Source organism: Lathamus discolor, chromosome 12 (assembly GCF_037157495.1).
Source record: "Lathamus discolor isolate bLatDis1 chromosome 12, bLatDis1.hap1, whole genome shotgun sequence".
Lineage (NCBI taxonomy): Eukaryota > Metazoa > Chordata > Aves > Psittaciformes > Psittacidae > Lathamus > Lathamus discolor.
In genome coordinates, this window is record NC_088895.1 from 158710 (window position 1) to 186359 (window position 27650).

General features: G+C 60.1%; 2 protein-coding genes across 8 annotated transcripts; one reads left to right on the top strand and one right to left on the bottom strand.

Moving 5' to 3' along the window:
* The first annotated feature begins 2056 nt into the window (after positions 1 to 2056).
* Positions 2057 to 4176, top strand: SELENOM (selenoprotein M). 2 transcript variants are annotated; one of them, XR_010615516.1, is made up of 6 exons: positions 2057 to 2648; positions 2726 to 2761; positions 2853 to 2887; positions 3316 to 3394; positions 3486 to 3750; positions 3944 to 4176. XR_010615516.1 is itself a non-coding variant. In XM_065692409.1 (5 exons), exons 1-5 carry the CDS (start codon positions 2409 to 2411, stop codon positions 3696 to 3698), a joined length of 603 nt encoding a protein of 200 aa, XP_065548481.1. In that variant the 5' UTR covers positions 2060 to 2408; the 3' UTR covers positions 3699 to 4176. The 2 variants fall into 2 exon arrangements, 1 of the variants encoding a protein (XP_065548481.1); XM_065692409.1 differs by having other exon boundaries at positions 2060 to 2648; positions 3486 to 4176.
* Positions 4177 to 4682: 506 nt separating this feature from the next.
* SMTN (smoothelin) lies at positions 4683 to 27620 on the bottom strand. 6 transcript variants are annotated; one of them, XM_065692402.1, is made up of 22 exons: positions 27451 to 27617; positions 22408 to 22568; positions 22074 to 22167; positions 21898 to 21976; positions 21467 to 21804; positions 19757 to 19859; positions 18824 to 19074; positions 18650 to 18713; positions 17221 to 17319; positions 16381 to 16734; positions 15295 to 15389; positions 13122 to 13238; positions 11912 to 12070; positions 11746 to 11821; positions 11313 to 11477; positions 10703 to 10765; positions 10503 to 10566; positions 10009 to 10179; positions 9810 to 9933; positions 9586 to 9737; positions 8123 to 8295; positions 5477 to 5567 (listed from the first exon to the last, which is right to left on the bottom strand). In XM_065692402.1, the coding sequence occupies exons 1-21, from the start codon at positions 27499 to 27501 to the stop codon at positions 8151 to 8153; spliced, it is 2925 nt and encodes a 974-aa protein (XP_065548474.1). In that variant the 5' UTR covers positions 27502 to 27617; the 3' UTR covers positions 5477 to 5567; positions 8123 to 8150. The 6 variants fall into 6 exon arrangements, with proteins under 6 accessions (XP_065548473.1, XP_065548477.1, XP_065548478.1 ...); XM_065692401.1 differs by lacking the exon at positions 8123 to 8295 and having other exon boundaries at positions 4683 to 5567; positions 27451 to 27618; XM_065692405.1 differs by lacking the exons at positions 8123 to 8295; positions 11313 to 11477 and having other exon boundaries at positions 4683 to 5567; positions 27451 to 27620.
* Positions 27621 to 27650: the final 30 nt, after the last annotated feature.

A 27650-nucleotide genomic window follows, 5' to 3' on the forward strand; every position in this document is an offset into this window, starting at 1 on the left:
TGCGGGCGTGCGCTGTGGCAGGTGTGTCTGTGTCCACGTGCACAACTGGAGCTGTGGGAGGTGCCGTGCATGCACCTGCAGCTGTGCAGGTCCTTGCGTGTGACACGGTGCCTTACGTGCACAGGTTTGCATTGGTGGGTGTGAGAGCACACGGGGCTGCTTCAGGTGTGTGTATGCACCCAAAGGAGGTGGGGGACTTGGTGACAGAGGGCATGGAGAGGCCAAGAGGTCCCAGACACTTCCATACCATCAATACCAGCCTTCCGGAGCCACAAAGCCTGGGAAAGACCGGGGCACCATGTGGAAGAGGATATTGCTGGAGGACATGTCCCTGAGCCCTAGTGGGATGGACCCATGAGTGCTGAGGGAACTGGCTCCTGTCATTGCGAGGCCACTCTCAATAACCTGTGATCAACTGTGGCAACTGGGATAGGGCTGGAGGAAAACAAATGTCACTTCTGTCTTCAGGAAGGGCACAAAAAAGGACAAGGGAACTAGAGCCCAGTCAGCCTCATCTCCATTTCTGGAAAGGTGGTGGAACAGCAAGTTCTGGGAACCACTTCCAGGCACCTGGAGGAGTCAGAACGGCCTCACTGAAGGGATGTTCTGCTTGACTAACCTGCCCACCTTCTGTGATGAAGTGAGTGGCCCTGCAGATGAAGGGAAAGCAGTGGACATTGTCTACCCAGACTTCAGGAAGGTGTTTGACACTATCTTCCATCAGATCTTCCTAGAGAAGCTGTTGATGTACAGGCTGGATGAGCAAAGGTTGAGGTGGATTGAAAACTGGCTTGGTGGCTGGATGCAGAGGGTGGTGGTCAGCAGCACATGGTCTAGTTGGAGGCCAGTTAAGTAGTAATGCACCCCTGGGATCAGTACTGGGTCCAGTCCTGTTAAACATCTTCATTACCAGCCTGTATGGTGGAACAGAATGCACCCTCAGCAAGTCTGCAGATGACACCAGACTGGGAGGTTCATAAATGAGGGGATCATGCATCCATGCAGAGAGACCTGGACAAGCTGGAGAAATGGGCTGGCAGAAACCTTAAGAAGTTCAGCAAATGAGAGTGCAAAGTCGGGCCTCTGAGGAGGAACAACCCCAGGCACCAGGACATGCTGGGGGCCACCTGCCTGGAAACCAGTTCTGCAGAAAAGGCTTTGGAAAGATTATGTGGTGGAGACCACACTGACAATGAGTTCAGTGTGTTCTTGAGGCAAAGAAGGTGAATGATGGCTTCCTGGGCTGCATCAGGGGTGTTGTCAGCAGGTCAAGGGAGGTTGAGGAGGCACTGGTGAAGCCACCCCTGGAGTGCCGAGTCCACTGCTGGGCGACCAAGAGAAAGTCCAAGATACATGAGCATACTGGAGGGAGTCTAATGAAGGCCTTCAAAGATAATGAACTGGAGCAGTTATCACATGAGGAGAGGCTGGGAGACCTGAGACCGTCTGGCCTGGAGCAGAGAAAGCTCTAGGGAATCTCATCAATCTACATAAATACCTGAAGGCAAGAGGATGGAGCCTGGCTCTTCTCAGTGGTGCCCAGTGGCAGGACCAGAGGCACTGGCTTCAAACTAGACCATAGGAGGTTCCCTCTGCAGGTCAGGAAACACTTTTTTCCTGTGAGGTGACCAAGCCCTGGCACCTGCTGCTGAGGCAAGCTGTACAGTCTCCATCCCTGCAGAAACTCAACAGCCAACTGGTGACTGCCCTGCAGAAACTCAACAGCCAACTGGTGACTGCCCAACTGCCCAAGTGACCTTGGGCAACCAGCCTTGGGTGGGCTTGCTTGAGCAGAGGCTTGGACCCCAACAGCCTCCAACCTCAAGCAGCCACAGTAGGTGTGTGTGCATGCAGCTGGGTGTGTGTGTAGAGCTTCGGGTGCATGCACATGCTGCTACATTTGTGACTGCATGTGCTGGTGTGTTTCTGCCTGTTTGCAGCTGCATGTGCAGCTGCATCTATGTGCTGGTGGGTGGACTGTGTGTAGCTGTACATAGCTGTGCATGCAGCTGTGCATGTGTGCTCCCAGCTGTGTGTGCACAGCTGTGCGTATGTGTGCATACACAGCCAGCCATGCATGCACACCCCTTTGTGCTGCACATTGTGTGTCTGCAATTTCTGCATGTGCATACTGTGTTTGCACTCTATGTGTTGGGGTGCAGCTGTGCGTGCATCGAGAGTTTTTGATGTGCCTTTGTGGTGTGCAATGTGCACGTGTGCACATGGGTGTGTGGCTGCAGTGTGCACATCCAAGGTGCGGGTGTGTTTGTGATGTTGGGTGTGTGTAGGAGGTAGGGGTGTGCACAGTGTGGGTGTTTAGGAGGTGTTCGGGCGTATTTAGGGGGTGATGAGGAGCGTTTCCACGTGTTTAAGGTGTGTGTACCCGCGAGTATCCGCGCTGCGCATGCATGGTGCGCAGTTCCTCTCCGCCCGTGCAGCGCGTTGTCGTACTGCGGCTACTCGACGTGCGCGTGCTCGAGTCCGTCAGGGTGGGACCCCCCGTGCGCGCGGAGGCCTTGACGTGGCGCTGCAGGATGCTGCAGGCGCTGCGGCTGCTGCTGGTGTCGGTGCTGGCGGCGGGGCTCGGCCCAGGACCCCCCCGGCACCGAGGGGCTGAGCTGCGGGACTTGGCCCGGGGCAAGGTGGAGGTAAGCGCAGGGCTGGGCGGAGGGTGTGGGGACACCGTGGGACGCCGGCGGCGGTTACGGAGTGTCTCGTTCTCCAGACCTGCGGCGGGTGACGGCTGAATCGCCTGAGGGAGGTAGGTGCCGCCGGGCGGGGCTGGGGGATGGGGATGGGGTCCAGAGCCGCCCCACCGCTGAGCCGGGCCGTGCCGCCCTCTGTGCCCGCAGGTGAAGGCGTTCGTCACCCAGGACATTCCCCTCTAGTACCCGCCAGCCGAGCCGAGCAGCGATCGGTGCGGCTGCTGCCCGAAGCGGGCCTCTGCTGGCATGGGCGCTCCCATGGGATGGAGTGGGGTGGGACGGGATGGGATGGGGGTAAAGGATAGAACAGGACTAGACTGAGTGGGACAGACTGGAGGACAGGATGGGACGCAGTGGAGGACAGAATGAGGGGTGGGAAGGGGTGGGATGGAGGATGGGATTGTATAAGGGGTGGAGGGACAGGATGGTTAGGCAATGGGATGAGATACAATGGGACAGAATGGGGTGGGATGCAGTGGAGAATGTGATGGGATGGAATGGAAGATGGGATGTGAGGGAATAGGATGTGATGGAAAGCAGGATGGGATGGGGGGGCAGGAGGGCTGCATGGACCTGCCCAGTACTGTTGGCTCCTTAACATACCATCCAGCCATAACCTGGAGATGAAGCATCTGCCTGGTGCTGACCCTGAGCTTGTGCTCCTCAGCCACCGATACAAAGAGCTGGAGGTTAGTGGGCAGTGTGACACTTGCTGCCACAGCAGGGTTTGGGTGGATGGTGCCCCACAGGCACTGGGCTGCAACCCCTGCGTGTGTGCAGAGAATCCCCCTAAGCGACATGACCCGGGAGGAGATCAATCAGCTGGTGCAGGAGCTCGGCTTCTACCGCAAGGAGACACCTGATGCCCCTGTGCCTGAGGAGTTTCGGTTTGCACCTGCCAGGCCTCTGCCCACACTACCACCTCCCCCAGCTCCCACTGCTGATGGCAAGGCCCCACTCAAGCACAATGAGGGCGAACACCCAGACCTCTAGTGAAGGGTGCTGCAGCTGGGAGAAGTTCCTGCAGCCAGTCCCCAGTGTGCAGGTATAAGGACATCACTGCAGCTAGGGATGGTTCTGCAGGGTGGCAGAGGTGCTCCTGTTGTTACTTGGTGCTGTGTAGCCTCTGCGCCAAGGACTCCCTGGGCTGGCTGCCCCAGCCTTAATCAGGGGTTTCATGGGCACTGTGGCTCTCTCAGGGGTCCTGTGTACCTGTTGCTGCCCTCCTTCCCCTGCAGCCCAGCATTCCCAGACAGGCCCTCTCAGTGCCATGAGGTTTAGCTGACTCCTGGTGTTGGGCAGCGATATCCTACCTGCGTGGGACAGAATGAAACCCTCAGCAGAAAGTCCCAGGTGCTGAGGGTCGATGTGCTGAGTCCTGGAGGTGGAAAGCTGTCCCCAGTGAGGTTATGGCTTTATGTCCCAGCAAGGCTGTCTTGTATAGAGCCCCCAGTAAAGCCTTTGTGTACAATTGCCTGCACTGTGTCATCTTTCTAGGGAGGGCTCAGTGGGGTGCATCTTGCAGTGCTCTGTACTAGGTGCCAGGAGCTGGGTGCCCTGGAGGAAGGAGGGGGCAGCAGTGTCAGAGCAGTTTGCCGCTGGCAAGCTGACAAACCAACAAACCATCCAGTGGAATAGCCTTGCTGTTGCTGTGCCACTCCCTCCTCAGTGTGATGTATGGATGGGGCTTGGGATGAGCTGTTTTCATGCAGCACAGGGGAACAGGTACAAGCCCATGAGTGGATCCTGCAGTGCTGGAAACCAGCAGCTCTTGGTCAGGGTGGGATGCTGATGGTGTCACTGGGCTCTGGGCATCATCCCTGAGCAGGAGGGGTAGCATGTGCTCCCTGGGCTAGGTGAACAGGGGCCCCACGGGCAAAGAGTTCTGTTGCAGCAGGCTGCTGCAGCAGGCAGCAGTTTCGTGGTGGCACGAAACAGCAGTGTGGCTGCTAACAAGGACCCGAGGAAGAGGTGTCATCCTATAGAATAAACCTTTATTGCCTGGCTGGTTTTGGAAGGTGTCAACACAGGTGTAGAGACAGTGATGGAAGGGCGAGCAGTGCTGAGCACATGGTGCCCTGAGCTGGGGAGGAAAGCAAGGGCTGCTGTTCTGGCTTGCTCCTTGGGCTGCTTGCTCCCCTGGGACCCCTCAACCCCCCTGCCCACGCCCCAGCACATGGGTACTGCAGCCCCCCAGTGTAGAAGCATCCCAGGGTGCACGTGCATGGTGGGAAGCAGGGTTTCAGCACAGGGCCATGGAGCTGGCCACAGCAAGGTGGCACCAGGCAGGGCCTATGGTGGACAGAGGAACTTCCTCACAGGGGGCCAAGGAGAACCACTCTCAGCTGCGCTGTCTGCAGGATACACCGAGGTCAGGCCGTGCAGCCACTGATCACTGCCAGCCCCAAGCCTGAGGGTGCAGGAGTGCCTGAGCCTCCCTGGAGGCCCCAGGGGTGCTGCCCACAGGACAAACAATTCCTTGAGAACAAATAACTTAACACACTGGTGTGTGGGAAGCAAGCCAAGCTGCAGAGCATCCTGGCAGTGCCTGCCTTGCCCTGCCCACATGGTCAGCACACAGCTGCACAGGGCAGAGGGGGCTCTGGCAAGGCAGAGGCATAGGGGTGCCCTGTGGCAGAGCCCCTCCCCCCCACAGGCCTTCCTGGGGCAGGCAGATCCTTGAGAGCAGGGGGTGTCAGGCAGGACAGGCTCTAGCACTCTTTCTGCCGCATGCGCAACTCGTGGCGACGCAGGTGGTTGTAGAGGGACTGCACATAGGTGAAGACACACTTAGCATCCGGCTTCTTCCCCATGATCATCATGTCTTCCACATCCACCAGGGGCACGCAGTCCACCAGTGTCCTGTGGAAGTGCAGCACTCAGCATGGCTCTGGGTGGGCTGCCCCACAGCAGGGCCTGGAACAGGTGACCCACACCCCAGGGGCTGCTGGTGCTGGGCACTGCTGCCCTCAGCCCCACTCAGCTCCTGTCCACCCCTCTGTACCCACACTTCTGCTGCACCTGGCATTTTAAAAAACAAGAGGGACTGCCTGTGTGCTTGCCTGCACCCCTTGCACTCCTGGTGCCCTCTGCCCTGGCTCTTGCTGCTGATGGTCACCCCCTGCTCAGTCTGTGCCCACCCTCTTCCTCCTCCAGCTGATACTGGTGCGTTGTAAGAAGAGACCTACCTGCTTGTCTGTGCTGCCCCCCACCCAAAATCCCACTGGCTGGTCCAGGGAAAGCAGGATGGAGTTTCATCACATGCTGCCCATTGCTCCTCCAAGCCCTGGCCTTGCTCTCCTCCATTGTTTCAGCTCTACCAGCTTGGTCCCTCCCCCATCCTGGACTGGAGCCTGAGGGGCTGCCTATCCCAGGCACAGAACACCACCACCAGTGGGATGGGTACTGCCCAGCTTCAACCAGCTCAGCACTGCTCTGTCTACCACTTCGCAGGCCAGATTCCTGTGCAGTGCTGGGGTCTGTGCAGAGCATCAGTCTGTGCAGAGCATCTATAGCTGCCTCCCAATCCCCACAGCATCGGTCTGTGCAGAGCATCTATAGCTGCCTCCCAGTCCCCACAGCCTCCAAGCTCTGCCACAGTCCATCAGTCAGATGATAATCCTGCCCTCACTCTTCCTGCCTCACCACCATGGGCTGCCAGTATAGCTGGGGTAGTCATGATGAACAGGCAGGCACGGCATGGCCCGGCCCAGAGGGGAACTGGCCACCTCTGTTTTCTCCTTTCTGCTGTGTGGGCAAAGCAGCAACCCCGTCACTGCTGCCACCACCGCGGCCCTGCACCTCTGACCAGGCAGCTGGGCAGGCACCAGCACCTACCTGGGCACAGGCTACTGGAGCACCCCAATGTGCTGCTACTGCAAACAGCTGACATAGCCAGGGGTGCCCATGGCAGAGGCTATGCTGGTGGCTGCTTTGTGCAAAGGGGGAGCACCTACTGCTGCTAAGGCTAGCTCAGTTGGTCTGGCCCTGGGACCACCCTCCAGTGGGGGTACTGGGCTCTAAACCCCACACTGCCACCCACCACCACCCCCCTACCCAGGCTACTGTACCACCTGGTGGAATCCTCAGTCCCTCAGCACAAAATAATCCAGCAGGCACAGCTGAGGAGGGAGCCCCAGATGGTGCCAGCACCCTGGGGAGCACCAAGGCCAAGGACAGTCCCCAGCCCAGGGCTCTACTAGGACCCTGCTGCTGTGCCCCACTGCCCCAGCTTTCCCACAGGACCTCTGTTGTGCTGGAGTTGATGGGCTCCAAGCCCACAGCTTGGCTAGCACTGGTCCTACCTCCTGATGTGGTCTCAGGGGAGAACGTATGGGGTTGCGTGCACAGGGCCTTGGAAAAGCCCCCACCTAAGCTCCAGTGGCCCCCCCTACCTCCAGCCCTGGCTCAGGGGCGACAGCAAAGCAACCGCAGTGCAAGGAGCACAGCTCTGCCCTTATAAAGCCATTGTTTGGGATGTGGTGCGCCAGTGCTGCACACAGCCCAGGGGAGCAGCTGCTCCAGCACAGCTGGGATGCCCCTGAACAGGCACAAACACTGCAAGACGAGGCAGGACCCACGCTTTGAGTCACACTTTCCAGGCTTCCCACTCTTGCCCATATATGAGCAAGCAGCAGTGTGCAGGCCGGGCATCATGGCCCATGCCTGGCCCTGCACCCATGGGGCAGTCCCTGCACATCCTGGGCGGGTGGAAGGAGTCAGCATGTGGTAGCAGCAATGCTGGGGCACCTTGGTGGGGGTCTCCCACACCAGGCACCATTGATGCAGAGCACCCGGCCCGGCATCCCCAACAGCTAATGCCCTGCATCAGGCTTGGCCAGTGGGGAGGGAAGAGTCATGGTTAGAGTCAGGGGCAGTTTAGACTGGATATTAGGAACAATTTCTTCCCCAAGAGGGTGGTCAGGCATTGGAACAGGCTGCCCAGGGCAGTGCTAGAGGCACCATCCCTGGCAGTGTTCATAAACCATGTAGACGAGGCCCTTAATGATATTTAGTGGTGGCCTTGGCAGCACTGGGGTAAAGGTTGGACTCGATGATCTTAAAGGTCTTTTCCAACCTGGTTGAGTCTACAGCAGCTCTGTTCCCACTAGCACCCTCCCCATGGCTGGAGACCCAACAGGCCCCGAGGGTGACACGTGTCATGTTCTGTCCCATGTGTGTTCCCATCACCCTTTCCCCTCCCCAGTTCCCATGGGTGCTGTATTGTAGGGCTAGAGGCCAGCCAGCAGCCTCCATCCCTCTCTCCTGGCCAGAGTTTAGCTCTGCTGGCCAACACTGCCAGGACTTGCCCCTTGCCCATGGTCAGCCCCCAGCCTGTTCCCCAGCCCTGGTGGCCACTCCCTGGGCCAAGCCATGGCAGTGGGCGCAGGCAGGTATGTGGAGGGGAAGGTTCTCACCATCGCTCCCGGGGGGGGTGGAAATGGGCTACGACTTTTTGGTTTTTACCAGCCCCTTCTGGACCAGGCAGCGATAGAATTCCTGAATGTATGTGTACACACACTTCCAATCTGGCTCGCGCATCCGGACCATGTCCTCCACGTCCAGCAACTGTGGACAGTCCGCGTGCTTCCTGGGGGCAGGGAGAGAGAGGGGCAAGCCAGTGACCGCAGCCCAGTCGGGGAGGGGAGGGAGGAAGAGAGAAAACAAGAGACACAGATCAATGCAGTTCCCATCCCTCCCCCGGGCAGATGCTGCTCTGCTCCCACATGCTCTGGGGGTGCACAGTGCAGAGGCAGGAGGGCTCCAGGCACCGCTGCTCCAAGGCCATTCAGTGAGATTTGGGGGGGGGGGGTGGCACAAGCAAGGGATGGGGAAGGCAGGTGAGTGGCGTGGAGAGGCGTGAGGTCCAGAGATAAAGACAGATGGAGAAGAAGGAGGAGTGAGGTGTTCTGGTGCGCCAGGTGCTCGGGGAGCGGGTTCCAGAGCAGAGTGGCACTCTATATAGCCTCTATATAGTCATCCACTGGGAGGATGGGGGGGCAAGGCCAGCCCTCCTGTCCAGCTCCACTTGGAACCGCGCAGCACAGCCCTGGTGCAGGAAGCTCGGGAGAAGATGCTCACAAGAGCTGGAGGAGGAGGAAGGATGAGAGGCCACCTGGCTTCCAGGCTGGAGCAATCGATGGCTCTCTCAAGTCTACGCACTGGTTCCCCGATTAAGACAAAAAGTCTATTACCAGGAGCACTAAGAGTCAGGCACCTGGCCCTCTTCTCACTCCCCCGAATGGCATCATGGCACCCAAGGAGCTCACAGGAGGTCCCTCCCAGCTCACACCACAACGCCAGGCACTGGCCAGGATGGGACCCCCACCTGCCTGGCCCTGCCTCTGGGCAGGGTGCTGGAGTGGAGAAGTGGGTGGGAGAGAGACAGAAGGAAGGAGAGAGGGGCTGACTGCCAGCCCTTCAGCTGGACGAGCTCCCATCTCTCAGCACCCAGGAAAACCAGAAGCAAAAGTGGAAGGGAAGAGACTGGAGAAGCTGCAACAGTGTTTTGAGCCCCGATGACTGTGAAAGGAGGCACCTAGTATGGACAAACCCTGTTTTCCACTCCCCAGGGGCTGAGGTCCTACACTCAGCACCCTGGGATGGGATGTACTGCCTGTGGTTGGGTGGGCTGGGGGGACTGCTGCCCTGCTTTTGGGTGTTCTCTCCCACAGCCACTCTCACCATGCCAGACTGGGCTGTACTGACACTACTTTTCCCTCGGTGTCCAAACCTTGTTGCAGAACAAGGGGGAGCAATGCTAATGGGCACCCACCTCAAGCACCATCACGCCTGTCCACGTGCCCCCTCGCCCTGGGCAGCGAGCAGGAGCGCTGCCTGAGCCACCCCAAGCCCCCATGGTGGCACACAAGCTACATACTCTGCAGAGGAGAAGGCCACCTCAAAGTTGTGGCGACGGTTCTGGGGTGTCAGCTGACTGTAGTCAAATGCCTCAGGGAAGAAGTTGTGCACCAAGGCACAGAAGGCCATGCCATCACTCCAGCTGGATGAGAAGTTCTGGATGTCCACGTGCTGTGAGGGCAGGAGGGTTACTGAGGGGCAGAGTGACTAGCCCTGGAGATGGGGAGAGGAGGTGGTACTCACCTCATAGCCCCGGGTCTTGGCTCTGCACCAGTCCAGCAACATCTGCTTGATGCTGTTAGCATTCGGTACGCCAAAGCTGGAGGAGCGCTGCACCGCAGTGCGTCCCGCTATGGGGTTTGGTGAGCTGTGGTAGAAGATGCGGAGTGTTAACCACACAGTGCCCACCATCCTGGCCAGCCTGTCCCCTGCCCAGCCTCACCTCCCACCCTCCTTCTGCAGCTTCTCCATCATGGCCTTGCGAGCCTGTGAGGCTGATGTCTTGGGCAGACTCTGAGCTTTCATCAGCTCCTTCTTCTTCTCAGCCTGGCGCCGCTCCAGCGCAGCCAGGCTGCTCTGCCTGGAGGCACTCTCATCTTCACGGTCAAAGATGCTGGGGAAGAGATAGACGCAAAGATAAGGGGGCCACGGGCAGCCTGGGAAAGGGTAAATGGTGGCCCCAGCCCATTCCCAGCCCTGGTGCTTTGAAGGCCTCCACATCCCTGGGAAGGAAGAGGGGTGGCTCAAGGTCCACAGCTGGCAGACGCATCTCCATGTACATGGACCCATGGGGACCACTGGAGGAAGCAAGCATGCCCCAAGGACCAGGAAGCTTTGGGGGCACCCCAGCACAGGGACACTGCAAGCTTGACAGATAGGGTTTGTACAAGCAGACTGTTGACAGGGTCCACTTGGGGCTGAGACACTACCACTCACCTGCCAGTCTTCTTGGAAGAGGAGCTGTAGGATGACTTGGTTTGAACGAATGTGCTGTTGCCATCTGCAGAAAGAGAGAGGCCTTGGGCAAGAGCCAAGAGAAGCTCTGCATGCACCACAGGCAGGAATGGCTTGACAGCAGTAGCACCCATGGTTATACCCAGAGGATGCTGCAGGGAAAGGGCAGCAAAAGTTCTTACTATCCGATCTCTTCACGTAACTCGACTCCATGGTTGTGGTACGGGAGGTCTTGGTACCATCGCCTGCAAGAGAACAATGCAATGGTGAACCAGCTGGGGCCAGGTGCAGTGGCACCTACAGACACCCACTGCTGCCAAGCACCCTGGCATCCATGTAGTGCAACAGGGAGAAGTCTCAGGGGGCAAAGCCATGGCCAGGGCAAGTAAAGGAAGCACTGATGGCATATGCCCCCACAGGCAAAGCCCTGCAGCAACTGTTGGCTTGAGCCACTCAGGGACTGTGAGAGTAGATGTACAGGGTCCAGAAAACAGGTCTGAGATGCAGACAAGGCCCCTACCATGCTGACGGGCTGGAGGATTGGATAGGAAGTCACCAGAGCAGATTCCTTAAAGATCCCCAGGCAGCCAGAGCAAGCCAGAGGAGATGCAGTAAAACTCAGCCCTGACCCATAGTCCTGCTCCCAGTGCAGTCAAGGCAGACCCAGGACAAGCAGTGGGAGTGGCACACAGGAGCTGTGATGGCAGAGCACTAGACACTGCACAAGTCCCCAAGGGGCTGGCACACAGCGCTGGCTGTGCTGGGTGACCCCCACGCTCCCCCAGCCCGTACTAGACTGGACGAGCCGCTCGGTCTTCGTAACGGTGCTGCGTGCCGAGCCATCGGCTGACTGGGTGCTCTGCGTGGTGGTGGTCTCTGTGGTGTGCCCAGCCCTCCCTGCCATAGCCTGGCTCCTAGTCTCCTGCAGCCGCTGGTCCCGCTCCTTCTCTCGCTGGTCTGCAAATGCAGGTGGGAGATGGCATCAGCCACGAGAGGCAGGAGCACTGGGCACTGTCCCACCACACACCAGGGGTCCTGCTGGCCATTGCTGGTCCAGAACTGGCTTATGGGAAGGACAATGTCCTCAGCCTAGCTCAGCCAGGGGAGCAGCATAAGACCAAACATTCTCTCCTGCTTCACCACAGCCAGACAGCCCTGCACCAGGGTCCCGCCAGCTTCACCAGCAACGCCACCAACCCCTGTGGGAATCACCATCCCCATGTACCTCGCTTGCGCTGGCGCAGCTCCCGCATGGCATTTCGGATCAGTCGCCGCTCCTCAAAGTCTGTTGTCTGATCCAGCTGCAAAGGAGGTGGAGGTCAGCATCACCTCTCTGCCACCAGTTCAGGGTCTCCCCACCTTCCCCAGGAGCCCAGTGGTGGCAGAGGTACCATCTTATCCAGAACATCCTCATCCTCAATCCTGTTCAGTTCCTCAACGTTCAGTTTGCTTCTTCTCTCCAGCTCCCTCACTTGGGCCTTCTCCATGCCATTGGGCAGCTCTGACTCCAGCCTTGGTGCCTGGGGCTGCTCTACCATCTCTGGTTCCATCTGCAAGGACAGCACTGTGCAACTGAACCCCCGCAAGCTCGGTCACCCCCACTCCCTGCTGCTCAGGGTCCAAGTCCCTCATCACCCTGACACTCGCCCAGTGCCAAGGGCAGTGGGGACACTGGAGAAGACATGCCACATGCGGCGTACGAGCTCACAGCTGGTGGGATGCCGCAGCAGCCTGCGGTGACCAAGGCAGGCAGGAGAGCACAACACTGCTGACTGCAGCACCCCCTAGTCTGCGAGGGCCCAATCTGGCTGCCAAGACGTCTCCAAATATTCACCGTGCTCCATCACCACAGGCTGCCAGGGCCCTCCAGCCGACAGGGACTGCCTGGGTGCTCCAGGCTGGGCAGTGCCTGGTGCAGGCAAGGTGCTGGCAAGGCCAGTGTGGGCCATTAGCAGCACAAGGGATTTCCAGGGAATTAAAGGACTTAGCAGACAGAAAAGCTTTTGCAGAAGATCAAGAGCCTCCCCCGCATTCCTGCCTAGAATCTAGGACAGCCTGGCCCCCACCAGAGCAAAGCCAGAACGCCAAGTCCCTTTCAGCACGACCCCCTAGCAATGTGTGGCAGGCAGCAGGCCAGGCCCAGAATAGGGCATAGAGGCTGCAGAGAGGAGATGCCAGCATGGGGGGCTGAAGCAGCCCCAGCACTCACCTTGCCCCATCCTGCATCCTGCTGCCCCCGTCTGGCACCCAGCCCATGTCAAAGCCACTAGTGGGAAGTGACACTGGCTACACGCACCCATGCCACCACTTGTGCCCCGCCATTGCTGTGTGGGACAGAGCAAGACAGCTGCCTGCAGCCTGGCCGGAACGCTGACAATGCAGAGCAGGCAGATGCCATTTGTCCCCCACAGCAGCGAGCCCAAATGGTGGCAGGTCCCAGTGACATTACATTGCCTGTGCACCACAGCCACGGTCCCACCTTGTGCCAGGAGTGCTGCTTTGACTCCGTGCACCCACAGGGCTGCCGGAAGCCCTGTGGGCTGATGCCACTCCCCACCCCACCACTAGGCACTGCCATGGGGCAGGACTGCCCGCACTCACACCACTGTTGCTCCGGGAGAGATGCAGGGCTGATTGCTGGCGCGTGCTGGAGAAAGTGGGCGGATGGGCCACGGGGCCGCTGCGCTCCTCGGTGCCCTCAAAGTGGGTACAAGGGTCCTGTGCTTCCAGAAAGAGCATGCTGAGGTCCTCCCCAGGGGAATCCTGTGGCCCCAGCCACAGCACCAGCAGGTCGAGGCGGCAAGCCAGGCGCGCCAGCTCTGCCCACAGCTCCCAGTGCTCTTCCTCCAGTGACTGCAGCGCCAGCACCAGTGGCTGCACCCGCTGCAGCGCCTGCTCCAGCTGCCCCTCCACCACTCCCCGGAAAGCTCCCAGCTCCTGCCGCAGCTCAGCCAGCTCAGCCGCTCCAGCCTGCACCAGCCCCTCCAGGCTGACCCCCAGCATGGTAGCAGTGCTGGTGCTCAGCTGTCCTCTGCCCTTTATAGGGGCGCCAGGCGCTCCCCCCCAGCTGGAGGCTGGCCCGGCACAGCTCCGTGCCTGCTGGGCTATTCTTATCACGGCACCCAGGGGGTCCCGCGCAGGGGTGCTGAGGCAGGTGCCAGCACTTGGACATGCTTCCAGCCCTGAGACCAGGTGGTTTGGCAAGAGGGAATTTGACAAGTGCACTCCACCTGGGGCAGCTGCCAGGGCCCTTGACACCAGCCAGGGGTGGGGGGCTGTGGGGCACAACAAGTGGGGCAGAGCCCCCAGGCAGGGTCAACCCCAGACCATCATTCCGTTAGGTGCACTCCAGGGCCGTGGACCACCCATGCACCCTTCTGCCTGGGTGCCCTCCTACTCCTGGCCAGCATCACCCACAGAACAGTATCTCCAGTCCCAGGCTAGCACTGGTGACGGCCTTGGCTACCAACTGTGATGTCTGGGGACTTCCATCTCCTGTGCTGCCTGATGAACACCCCAGGAGGACCCCACCAGCGAATGGACATGCTGCAGCAGCACTGTCCCCAAATCCCCACAGCCCACCAGTCCCCTCCACCAAAACCCTACCTGGCAGGGCTGCCAGCACCGCTGTGGCTGCTGCCTCCACCTCCCTGCCCACTGGGAGCACACCTGTAGGCCGTGTCTCCTGCTGAGCAGCCAATGGGTCCCAAAGCCCCCACCCCACTGGGTAGCACAGCTAATACCTTAATGAGAAGTGACGGGCTGCTCAGGCCAAGCCTGTCCAAGCGCATTAGCACAGGCAGCCACCCATCCTGCAGGCAGCAGGACCCACTGGCTCATGCAGGCAGTACAAGACAGCAGCCCTGCCAGGTTACAGGCACTGCCTGCTTCACAGGGTGAGCCAGTTGTGCCATGGCCACCAGCAGTGCTGTGCCTGCAGAAGGAGCCAGCTGAGCTGGGTGCTCACAGGGCCAGCAGCAAGGTAGTGCTGCACTTGACATCCCAGCTCCTGCCAAGGCTGCGTGCACGAGTGCCTCGCATTACCCTAGATGGGCAGGAGCAGATAAAAGCACTTGAAGGGCTGTGTGTGCAGGGCTGCCTCCAGTGTGCACCCGGCTCCCCCCTCCCAGTACATGGGAAGAGGCCACATCCTGCTGTGCCCCAAATACAGAAGAGGGTTGGTTTGTTTTTTCCAGTCGCACCCAAGAATCCCTCCCAGGCCAGGGCTGCTGCTCCACTGTTGGGATTGCCAAGTTGGAGAAGGCAGGACCCCAGCCTGCAGCTCCAGGGTCGATCAGATACCCTTGGGAAGGCTTCACAGCCAAAGTCCATTTTCCAGAGGGAAGACAAGAAGGAAGGGTTGTGATGGGCTTTTCCCTGAGCTCCTGCACCGTAAAAGGTGTTTCAAATGGAAGGAGACCCACAAAAGGCCCCCATCCGACCTCCCCCACACCCTCAAGTGTTTGTACACACAGTGGCACAGTCCAGCATGCAGGGGGCTCCAATGCCGGGGGCTGGGCATCCACAGATTCCCAGCATCTCTTTGTTTAAAACAAAGAAAGAAAAAACAAATAGCAAAACCCCAACCTACACAAAACCCCACTTCCACCCCCTCCAAAAAATCCCACCCAAAGAAACAGCCAGAGGCTGCAGACTGCGCTGCCAGCACCAACCCACCTGCCCTGGTCATTGTTCCCCACCCCAGCCCAGGAGCCCCCAGGTCATGCCCAAGTGGGACATGGCCCCATGGCACTGAGCCCTTCTGGGCACTCACCTTGGTGACATTGCTGCTGACGTTGCAGATACTGCTGACACTGCTGGGGATGGTGGTGATGCGGATGGGGGTGCTCCGCAGCCCCAGGGTCACCTCTGCAAGGGGAGCAACAGGCACATGGGGTTTGCCCCAGCTTGGCAGGCTCAGCCCCGTATCCGAGAAGTGGCTCCAGCTGGACTGCTGGCCTGCTGCACGCATCCTGCCTCAATGATGGCACTGAGCTCTGCCAAAGGGGAAGGGCTCTGGGCACAGCCAAGGGATGGGGCAGCCAGAACCCCCTCAACACCCTGGCTCATCCCCCTCCCCAAGGGAGGGCACTTTCAGCAACATGCCATCTGGAGCCAAGACACCCCAGTGTGAGGGACTGCCCCAGGATAATTCTGAGCCAGTCACGTCTACAACCCGGCAGGGCTGGATCAGGGGCAGGGCATGAACAGTGCAGCACGGTGGGGATGGCGACTTGCAAGGCCAGATGGCTGCCCAGTACTGAGATAACATGAGCAGGCTGAGCATCCCTGCCAAGGGGTGCAGGCTGTCAAGCACACTTGTGCCACAGCCTCTGCTCTTCTGGCAGTGCTCATGCTCAGTCACCAGCACCCAAATGCCACTGTTGCTGCTGTTTTTCAGTGATCCCTAGCTAGTCCATCACTACCCACTCCTGCCCACCTGCATACTGTTTTCCACCTGCTCACTGGTGCCCACCACCCTGTCAGTGCCCATCTGCCCACTTGCATCCGTTTATTATCTGCACTGCCCAGCTGTGCACATCATGATGTCAGGAACACTCTCCCATGGTGCTCATGGCCCTGCCAACACCCACCTGCCTGCTGGTGCTCATTGCCCCCATGATGCCCGATCGGTGCCCACCTCTCCCAGTCCCACCTCCCTGAGTGATGCATACTTAGGCCCATCATCCTTACGGTACCAGTTTTCCCATCCCATCTTCACCACAGGTGCCCTCTGCCCCTGCCACCCATCTTCCACAGTCTTCTGACGGATGCCACACATCTGTGCTACCCATCATCCTCACCCCATCCCTGATGGCTGCCCCTGCCCTTGTCACCCAGCTTCCTGCACGATGCCCACCTGCCCGCTGGCTGCCAGGAGTGGCCAGGACGCGGGGTGTGAGGGGCTGCACACGCCCATCCTTGATCTCGATAGTGAAGTAGGTCTTCATGCCGTCGAGGCCGGGGCTGGGACCGGTGGTGACCGAGGCCGGGCACTGCTCTGCACCTCCTCCGCCGCAGCCCCGCGCGTTTTGAGAGGGCCCTGGCGTGGCCGTGCGGGGCCCCTGCTGCCATTGGCCGGGCCTGGCCCGTCCCCCCGCTCCCCCCGCCGCTACGGCGGCGCTGGGGGCCGGCCCCGCGCTGGCGGGGATGAAGCGCTGGGCGCGCTCCCGCACGGAGGCAGCCTGCAGCGGCGGCGCGGGGGGGGTTGGCTCTGCAGGGATGGGAGCGGGGGGTCACCGGGCGTGCAGCAACGCACGGGTGTCTCCACCACCCGTGATGCACTCTTCGACACCATGCACGTAAGCTGCCTGGGGCACCCTCCAGGAAACATGCGTACCCCTTGCCCTGGGGTGCCCCACCACCCCCCTCCGGTGCCCTGCCACGCACGAAGCACACAGTGCATGCTGCCCTCCAGAGACCCCACCACACATGCAACACTTTCGGATGCTGCCCCCCTGGGGTGGTTGCAGCCCCCTGAAGCTTCTGTGTCATCCTGTCCCCATCCACCCCCACTTCTGCTGGGGCCTGGCTGCTTGCGCACATGGGTGGGGAGGAATAAATGCTGGGCAGGGAGCAGGAAAGCACGAGAACAGTCATCCAGCATCCTGACACCATGAAGCTCTATGCCTGCCCAGGCTCCACGATGGACCTCCCACAACTGCGAAGCAAAGCAGAGGCAGCTGCTGTAGGAGCTTACCCGTGCGGCCAGGCAGGCGCAGGGAGGAGGATGTTTGCTCCCACTGGTGAGTGTTCAGCCGAGCTGGGGTCCCTGCCACATCCTGGGTTGGCACTGCCACTTTGGAAGGGACAAGCCAGATATGCAAGATTCAGGACAAGGGGAGCAGAGGGTGAACACAGGACAGGGTCCTCTTGCCATCCCTGCCTATCCCTCTGCCAAGTGCAGCACCCTGTGGATCCCTCCCTGTCACCCCGCACTCTCTGGAGCATAGTGCCGAACTCTGGCAGCACTCACAGGCTGCTGTGCACCCCAGGCAGCTGGCTGTGTGCTGCAGAACCAAGCCACACTGTGGAGCAGGGCAATCCAGAAACTGGGATACCCACACCCTATCAAGGGAGGAGTGGTACCTGGAGCCTTTGCCAAAACACTGCAATCACCCCTGCACCCACCAGGCACTGGCACAGCATAGCCAGCCCAGCCATCACTTCTGGAGAGTAGGAGTAGGTGGTATCCCAGTACCCACTGAGGAAGCCCCCGGGGTACAGGTAGGCACTGAACAGGCAGCACTCTGGCCTGTGATCAGAGTCACTGATGCCAAAGTCCTGCATAGGCAGGGACTCAGCCTTCCCCCAGCACCCAGGTTTGAGCCCCTAGTGAGGCAAAGGATGTCTGTGTCAGGTCCTGCAGGCTTCCCTCCACCCCAGGGCAGTGCCACACTGCAGCCCACCACCCCCAGCATCACCCCAGGGTTTTGCCTTCCCAGGAGCCAGCAGCTCCTTGCGGCTTCTTGGAGGAATAGGAACTCTGCCTGCAAGGGTGACTCTGAGGAGGATGACTGGACCCTGATCCTTGGGGGCAGAGAGCTGCTTTCTGGTTTTTTTTCCTGTTTCGTCCAGGCACAGCTCGGGGGAGTTTTCCCAGCAGTAGGGAGAGGGAAAGCTGCTGGCCCCATGACCTGTCAAGGCTGTGGGGAGGACCCAGATGGTGCTGGGTGTTGGCTGGACCAGTGAGTGCAGGCTTGGGGGGGGGGGGGGGAGGATTGTCAGGGCATGGCTCCTGGCCTTATTGGGTCAAAGAATGCAAAACGCTGGAGTTTGCTGCCAGCACAGATTCCCTTTCATGGCCCTGCTGCCGCCTGGCCTGGAGCTGGCGGACAGGTAAACAACCCATCCAGCAAACAGCCCGTCCAGCACCATGCTGGTGCAGGCACTGCCACTGCAAGCTGGGGGATAAACGACCCCTGGCTGCAGATTGCTCTTTGTTGGGCCACATACTGCCCTCACATTCCTGACCCAGACTGCATGGACTTAAGTCACATTCCCAGGGCTGACACCCTTCCTGGCTCCATTGGGATACATGTGCTGCAGGGCAGGGGGGCAAAGCACTGCCTAGCTGCAGGACTTAGGGCAGAACCCCAGTTCTCCCTTCCCCATGGGACTGCACTTACCCGATGACTGCTCCCTGCACCTCCCAGCTGGCCCTGGCACATGGCCATGCACCACGGTACCAAGCTGCAGGGAGAGAAACAGGCAGAGCAGTCAGCATACATCATCAAGCCTTCACCCACAGGACTGCTGGTCCCTGGCAGTGGTGGCCCCAGCCCGTGCTGCCGTGTCTGTACCTGACTGCCAGCACTGGGCTGGCTGGGGGGGAGCTGCTCCACCTGGTGGCTTTGCTGCTCACTGGGCTCCTGGGTAGTGGCAGGGCTGCCTGGGCTCCCGTCCTTCCAGGCTGCCTGGTGCCCATTGGGTTGGGCAGTGCCTGGGGAGCACAGCTGACCCCGCTTCAGGTCCTTGCCAGCATCTTTGATCTGTGGAACAGGCTCTGGGGCCAGCTGCAGCTCCAGGAGCACGAGGGTCCCCGAAACTGCAGCTGTGGGATACAGAAGAGGCTGTGCATGAGGGGAAGCCTGCCACTACCTGCAGAGCATTCCTGCTCCTTCAGCTACACCAGAGACCAGAGGAGGGCCACAAGGATGATCAGGGGACTGGAGCACCTCCCATATGAAGATAGGCTGAAGAAGTTGGGGCTGTTCAGCCTGGAGAAGAGAAGGCTGCATGGGGACCTAATAGCAGCCTACCAGTATCTGAAGGGGGCCTATAGGGATGCTGGGGAGGGACTCTTCGTCAGGGACTGTAGTGACAGTACAAGGGGTAATGGGTTTAAACTTAAACAGGGGAAGTTTAGATTGGATATAACGAGGAAATTCTTTCCTGTTAGGGTGGTGAGACACTGGAATGGGTTGCCCAGGGAGGTTGTGAGTGCTCCATCCCTGGCAGTGTTCAGGGCCAGGTTGGATGAAGCCTTGTGTGGGATGGTTTAGTGTGAGGTGTCCCTGCCCACAGCAGGGGGTTTAGAACTGGATGATCTTGAGGTTCTTTCCAACCCTGACTATTCTATGATTCTATGACCTGGCTTCCCGGCCTGCACCTTTGGGAGATGATGCGCCACCCTCTCCATCCTCCCACCCCTGCCCACGGCTCATCCTGGTGTTGCTCTGGCCCTGGACATGCACACAGATGGGGTTTTGCCACCAGCATTCATGGGAACTCACCCTGGGTGCTGGGTTTCTGAGAGTCTCCTGCCTGCCAGCTGCGTAGCTCCCGCATCCCAGCTGGGATGCATTCCTGGTTCACCATGTCATCTTGCTCACGGGCCTGGGGAGAGCAGAGGCTGAGAGCAGGGCCAGCCCCACTCCACTCTGACCAGATCATCCTATCCTATCCCTGCCACAGGCTGTGGCCTCTTCCCATGCTGTGCAGGCAGGGGCCTGGGTGCTGCCAGGGATGGACAAGCCATCTCCTGCACAGGGGTCACTGCAGGAGGCTGGCAGGAAGGCAAGCGTCCCCACGCCCTTCTGCCTCCACCAGGTAGGGAAGTGGATGCTGTGCCTACCAAAGGTGGGGGCCCAAACCCTGCACACCCTGGGGCTCCTAGCACTCCTCTGTGTGGGGCTGATGAGCACCAGGGCATGGAGCAAGGAGCTGGCTCTTGCGTCCCCCTGTGGCTCCTGCCAGAACTACACCAGTCTTGTCCAGCATGGATGCCAGGAGGTGGGAAAGAAAGGACAGCCCCTGCCCAGTACCCCCTGTCCCTTCCTGCCCTCAGCCCACACTCTGTGCGACAGGGAGCACGCAGTTTTACATCACCCTGTCTCTGCCTGCGGCACTGGCAGCGCTGGCAAACGACAGGATGCTCTTAGTGCAGGACCACACACAGGTTTACAAGGGTGTCCCTGACATACGCCTGAGCAGAGCCAGGGCATAGGGTGCCAGTCCTGCCCGTGGCAGAGCTTCTGGGATCCTTGTGGGCTCCAGGGAGGGGGTGGTGGAGAGGAACCCATACCCTGAGGGGGCACAGGGAAACCACAACCCCAACACAGGTGCCACCGCAGGGAAACGGCCTCAGGTTTGGAGTAATCAGCCAGCCAGAGGGACAACCATGCTGGCTGCTCAGGAGGTGTCCCAGCACAGCCAGACCTGGGGACAGCATGCCAGCACATCTGGATGGCAAGGCAGACAGTGCTGAAAGGTGGCACAGGCCCACATCCCCCATGCAGCCTTGTCCCACGGACGCATGGCAGGCAGAGCAGGAAGCTGGGCTCAACGGAGGCAGGTGCAGGGACCCATGGCTTCCCACTTGAATGTGGTTACATACACTGTTTCTCCCTTCACCACCCTCTCCCCTAAAGCGCAACACCGCATGACGTCTCTGCAGAGGCTTCCTACTGCCATGAGACCCGCAGACCCCTGAAGGGTCACCGCCACCATGCAGAAAACACAGGCTGCACCCATTACTTCCAGTCCTGCCTACCAGCTCATCCCTCCCCCATACAGAGAGCTCCACAATGGCTGGTGAGCCCCAGCCCAACAACGGCCAGTAGGAAAAACCCATATGGAAGGGTGCTGGGGGATCAAGGCTTCTGCCTGTGCCAGAAAACTCATGCAGGCAGGACGAGCAGTGCACCAGGCAGAGTATGGGTCCCCAGACCTCTTGCCTGCAGCACTTGTACCCAGGCTGCATCCTCAGGGAGGAGCCCAGGGGCACCCTATCACCAGCTCACCACTGCTGGGGGCACACTGACATAGCACAGCCCACCCGTGTCCCCATACCCCCAGAGACTCCACCTGCCCCAGTATTCCTGGGTGGGTGAACCCAGCATGCCCAGCAGCTTGTGTCCCAGGCAGGCTGACATAGGAACCCAAGGGATGGGCAGGCAGGTCTTCAGTGGTCCTGCTTCCCCAGCAGCACCATGCTCACTCACCGCTGAGCTGCTGGGCTCTTGGGCAGTGGGCTGCTCTGCAGCCCCTCCATGGGCACTCTCCTCCGGCCTGGCCAGCGCTGGTGGCTCTGCATCATCCTGCTGGCTGCTCTCCCTGCTCCTGGCTGTGTCCAAGGGCTCGGCACTGGCCTCACCACAGCTCTCCCCGCACCCTGCCAGGGCTGGCAGCTCGATGTCACCCCTCTGGCTGCTCTTCTCCCTCCCAGCCAGGGCTGCTGTTTCAGCATCATCCCTCCGACTGCTTTTCACATCCCCAGGCACAGTGCAGGACTCACTGCCGACCCTCTGGGTGCTCTGTGCTTTCCCAGCCAGGGTTGCAGCTGGGTAGCAGCAAAGGCAGTGTTTAGGAAGGAGCTGTCCATGTCATGGGCTTTCCAAGGTAGAGGCTCCATGACATGGGGATGATGCCTCACCTTCGATCTCCTCAGCCCGTAGCTTACGGATAGCAGCTCGGATCAGCTTGCGCTCCTCGTACTCACCTGCTGCCCGCAACTGCAGGAGGGAAAGACATGGGAGAGAAGTAGGGTCAGCCCCAGCACACACATGGACAGCCCTGGCACACGGATGCCCCCGACACACAGACACTCACCAGTTTTGTCAGCTCTTCCACATTGGTGATGGCTTCAAGCTGCCGGGACAAGGTGGCCAGGGCTGCCTGCTGCTCCTCCTCCAGGTGCCGGGACCTGTGTGGAATAACAGTGACTGGTGGGAGCAGCTGTGCATGTTCGAAGTAAGCCCCCTCACAGGCAGCCAGCAAACTGAGGCAGTGCCCCCCTGACACGCCAAGCCACTTAACACCGGCTGCTCCCACCCTAATGCCCATCCTAATCTGTCCAAACCACAGTGTCACTGGACACTGAAGCCACCATCCTCTGGGACAGAGGCAGGAGGCGAGTGGGAGCCTGGTCCCAGTCCAGACTCACCGTGGCCAGTTCTCCTTGTTGTCCTGCTGGTGGCTGCCACGCTCTGGGCGGAAGCGCTTCGATGCCAGAGCCTCTTCGTCGTGCTCCAGCTCCTGCCGCTGCAGTTCCCTGATGGCTGAGCGGATGCGGCGCCGCTCAGCCAGGTCCAGCGTTGCCTCCAGCTGGGTGTGACAGGTCCAGGCTCAGCACTGGCTCTCGCCGCCCTGGCTCAGCCATGGTGCCACCCACGCTGCCGCATCCATACAATGGGGCCATCTGTCTGGCTGGGCCCACACATGTGCTGCTGGCACTATTTGGCCCCAGGGGAAGTGGGGCAGGATGCTGGGACCGACTGTGGCAAGGAGGGGCTTCCAGGTGGGCATGTTAGGGGCAAGGAGACGGGGCATGTGGTGTAGATGCCCACTGGTAGTCCACACAGCCTCCGAGGGTGGGTTCTGTGCAGCCCTACCCCACATGCCACCAGCACAGGGACGAGCACTCCTATCCATGCCAGCCCCTCCAGCAGTAGGGGGAACACACAGCAGTCTGTTCCGCTCCCACTCCCGTGGCCCTCACAAGATGCTGGTTGGGGATGTCTTGGCACCGTACAGAGGAGGGGTTTCCCCGATCCCCCTACAGCCCTCTCCCCTACCCTCACTAGGGGATGGCAGGCAGCTCTTGGAGCCAAACCTGTGAGCAGAATCTGTCCCAAATCAAAGTCCAGTCCTTTGTACGTGGTAAGCATAGCCTCAACCTCACCACACCCCTTCCATGAAAATCTTATGCATGCTCCTTAGGCCACCAAAGACCACTCACCAGGACTTGGCAGGGGCACCCAGAGCCCCAGTCCTGCCACTGGCCCAAGTGCTTTGAGGGAGGCCATGCTGAAATGGGGGTGGAAGACTGGATCCACAAGGAAAGGCCAACCAGGGCAGGCACAGGCCCACTGTCCTCCCACTGTCCTGCTGTGAGACATCAGGACTGAGCCGGTGCCAAGAAACCAGGAGGCAATTTCCCTCAGAGCTCATTCAAAATAAACTCTGTGACCCACAGCAGCTGCTGCTGGGGTCAAGCCCTGGCATGCTGGGAGCAGCCATGGCTGCACCACAGGACAAGAGCATCAGTCGCCTTCCTTCCTCTTCCACAGGCCAATGCCAGGCCATGAATCCAAGCTCTTCAGGTTGTGCTGCAGCAGGAATCAGCACTGGTCCCTCAGCCAGACCCAGTCAGAGCAGTGCTGAGGCCCCCAAACTACTGCCCACACACAGAAACCCCCCTGCAGAGAGGCCCCAGCAAAGCCATAGCCATTCACGCTCCTTCTTTGGGGTCTGGGGACCAGGGGAGGATATTTCCGTCCCAGTGAAACCAGCAGGTATGGAGCTGTCACGTACCACCACAGTGGTAGCCAAAACTGTGTTCTTCCAGCCCCTACCAGTCTTGAGGCCCAGCCAGGAGCATTATCCTTCCCCAGCTGCGAAGACTACAGCAGGATGCTTCGCAGTTTGGACTGTCACCTCCAGGGCATCTCCCCTCAGCCAGCCTGGTGCTGAAGATGCACCTAACCCTGGCAACAGTCACTTGAAGCCAGGGTGCTCCCTCCCACTCTGGCAGCCCCTGCCACGCTGCCTCCCAGCACACTGCAGCTGCTTGTTGAATCCCATAGCAGCCAGATTATCCGCTTCTGGGCTGGAGCCTGCAGCACTTCATGCTCTCATCTGGAGCTGGCACCTCTGGTGGTGCAAGGGCAGGGAAGTGGCTGGGAAGAGCAGGAGCCACTGTGCTGCCAGGACACGGGAATGTCACGGAGGAAACCAGCCTCTCAGTCTACAGGGCCTCCCATTTCCTGTCTATGCCTGCCCTTCCTGGCCTTGGGGATGCTGCTGCAGGCAGACTGTTTGCAGGGACAAAGGCATCAAGATGCCATTCCCCCTGCAGCTCCAGCTGAAGCCAGGAAGCCCAGCTCTGCTGTTCACAAGGTGGCAGCAATGGGCTGGGGGAGTGATGGAGTATAGTCCAGGCCAAACCAAGGGGCTGGAGGTGCTGGGCCGGTGGCAAGCATAGCTTGCTGCAACCATGCAAAGGCCTTGAGGACAGAAAAACTCCTTTACCACATACCAAGAAGCCAAGCCCCTGGTCATTCCCTAGCTAAGGTGCTGGCTGTGTATGGCTCTGCCTCAGCAGCTGGGTCAGGGTGATAGGGAGAAACAGGAGTAGCTGCAGGAGCTAGGAGTGCTGGAATGGGAGGATGTAATAGAACACAAGTCCCATGCCCCCCAGAGCAGGGAGCATTCTGGCACCTGTGTGCTGTGTGACACCTGCCTGCTAGCTTCACGGTCAGCTCTGCCTGAGAGGCTCCAGCTGGCTTCTGACCTGCACCTGGGTCCTGGAAGGATTCTCGCAGGAAAAACAGTGGCAGGACAGGAGAAATAGACCTGTCTCCAGCCCACGTCAGCATGGAGCTGGGATGAGGCAAATGAGTGGCTTTTGAGGTTCCATAGCCAGCAGCAAGGAGGAATGTGGTGGAAACCACAGCTGGAGCCAAGGATGGGAAAGGGCTGAGGGGCCCTTCCCTGCCAGCACAGGCAGGCCCAGGGATTGGTACATGCCAGGGCCTCACCAGCCCTGCCCAGCCAGCAACAAATTAATGGTTATGAGCAAACGCCCACCTCGGCACACACACAAAGCAGCTTTGTAAAAAGGGTGCTGGCAATGCACTCTTGAGCTGCCTTCCTGATGATACCCAAGCACGGCAGTGTTGAGAGTCCCAGCACAGTAAGCAGCTCCTCAGGGAGTAGCCCTGCATCCACCCGGCTCCCCAGAGCAGCTCAGTACAGAGCACCTGGGAGGCTGGAGCCCAGCCACAAGGAAACTGTTCAGGGGATAGGATCTCAAGCACCTCCTGCAGCCCCAAGCTTTGCTGTCACCTTTGGAAGGAGCCATGGAGTGTAGCTGCCTCCCAGGCAGAGGAGAGCAGGAAGGACAGACAGGCAATGGGTACGTGGCAGGGACACAACACCCCTCGTGGCCACTGAAACCTTTCCTAAAGGCCACTGGCTTTTAGGAAGGGGACATTATGGCCACAACTTTTCTCCATTCTGTCCTGCCTCTGCCTGCAAGGGGATTTGCATCCTGCCTGTCTAATTAATCAGGCTGAGATCTGGAAGGACAGGGTGAGGGAAGCATTCCTCAGCGCTGGGCCAGCAGACCACAGCCTGGAGCTCAGCACAGCACCCAGCACTCAAATAACTCCCTCCTTCCAGACACCCAGCTAAAAGCCACCCTGAAGCAGCACCCACCACATCCCCTGCAGTTCTTTCTCTAGGTTCCTCAAGGCCTTGGTCACTTTCGTGCTGCATCATAGGTTCATCCCAACTGGCTTCCCCCCTTGACTGGCATACCAGCAGGCAGCTGCTGAGAGAAATGCATGGATGCCTATGGAAGGGAGATGGGGGTAGAGCTGGGCAGCTCCCAGCACAGAAACAATCCAAGTACGAGGGCTGCAGCGGCCTGCTTGCATTCCCCAGCCTCCTTCTTCTAGGGACTCCAGGGATGTAATACACTGCTGCCAAAGTCTCACTTGCTGGGAGACAGGAGGAGAGGAAGCAATCTGGAGCAGAGGGCTGGGAGGGGAGAGGAGAGGAGCAGGGAGGAAGCGGTGGGAGAGGCAGTTTTCCCTTATATGGACTAATCCTCCTCCAGCTGATCAGAGCCAAAACCTAACCAGAAAGAAAAATAATTCCATCCCCACTTCACGTCAGCTTGGAGCAGGCTTTCCCCAGCCCAGGCACAGGGAAACCTGAGCAGGGTGCTCTGGGGATGCAAAGCCCCATCATGTCAAAGACAAAATCCACCTCCTTAGGCTGGGTAGAACTCAGCCACCACAGACCTGACACCCATCCCATCACCACTCCTGGGGCTTCATTTCAGATCAGAGACCTCAGCTGGTACATGGCAGGGCCGGAGCACTGGTAGTATGGGGAGAAAGCCCAGATCACCCATCCCTGCTCCTCCAGGACCCCACGCTGGCCCCAACGGAGGGCAGTGGGCTCGAGCTCAGGAACAAGGGGTAGGGCTGCGCTTTGTCGCCCAGGGCAGGCTGAGCACGGTTCATCAGGAGGATCCGGCTGCCCCCGCCCGGGGCCCAGCGCAGTTCCCGCGGCACCCGGACCCTTCCCTGTTCCCGCAGACGCCCCTTCCCGGCTGACTCAGCTTCCTGCTGCCTCAGAGCCGGCCCGGGATCAGCCCCCAGAATACCTGGCAAGACCCCGGCCCTGAGCCCGCGGGGCCGGAGGGGACTGGCTGAGCTGCCCGAGGCGGGCAGCACGTTGTAAGAGATTCCCAGAACAGCCCTGGCTGAGCGGGTCAGAGCCCAGCGCCCAGAGTCCCACCTTCGGGCTCATCCCACTACGAGCCCACTTGGCTCCGGCAGCCGCGGGGCCAGAGATCAGCTCCAGTCCTTGCTCCCGAAGTAAGGGAAGTGCCTCGGACGTTGCTGCAGCAGCGGCTGCACAGGAGGCACTGCCCAGCCATGTGGACACAGGGCATGGGGAGCTCCTCCCGGCACCAAGCCAGGCCCGGGCACCAGAGGAGCAGATTCCCGGGACAGACGGCACTGGGAGGGTTGTGAGCAGGTAGTGGAGCCGGCAGCAGGAGACGTCTCAGGAGGAAACCGCCGGCCAAGGCGATGAAGCCAACAGACAGACGGTACAGCCGGAGCGCGGGTGCGAGCAAAGGGCCGAGCGCGGCCAGAGCTGCAGAGCCGGAGGCTCAGGAGTCTCCAGGGCAGGGTTAGGGTTAGGCTTGTGCTAGGAGCTCACCGGTGCCCAGGGCTCCAGCCCAGCTCGGGCTCCCCCCAGGTGCTGCTGGCCGGGATCCCCCAGCTGAGAGAAAGCGGCAACTCCACCACCCGCGGAGGCGCGGACAGGCCCAACGCTGCCGCTGAGCCACGGGAGCCAGCGCGACCGCCCATCCCCCACGGCGGGTCACCCAGCCGGGGCAGGCAGAGCGACCAACGGCTGCGGGCAGCGCGCGCCGTGCCCCGGCCCAGCAGCCGCTGGGACTCACCAGCTTCCGCAGCGCCCCCTCATCCATGCCGAGCAGGCTCTCCTGCGACATCTCACCGCCGCCGCGGACCGGCAGAGACAACAAAGAGCGCCCGAAACGGCACAACCCTGCACCGCACTACGGCCCCCTCCCGCCCGGCCCGCGCTCCCTACAGCACCACCCCCATCGGCTCTTCCCGCCGGGAGGGAGTCTCCGGACCA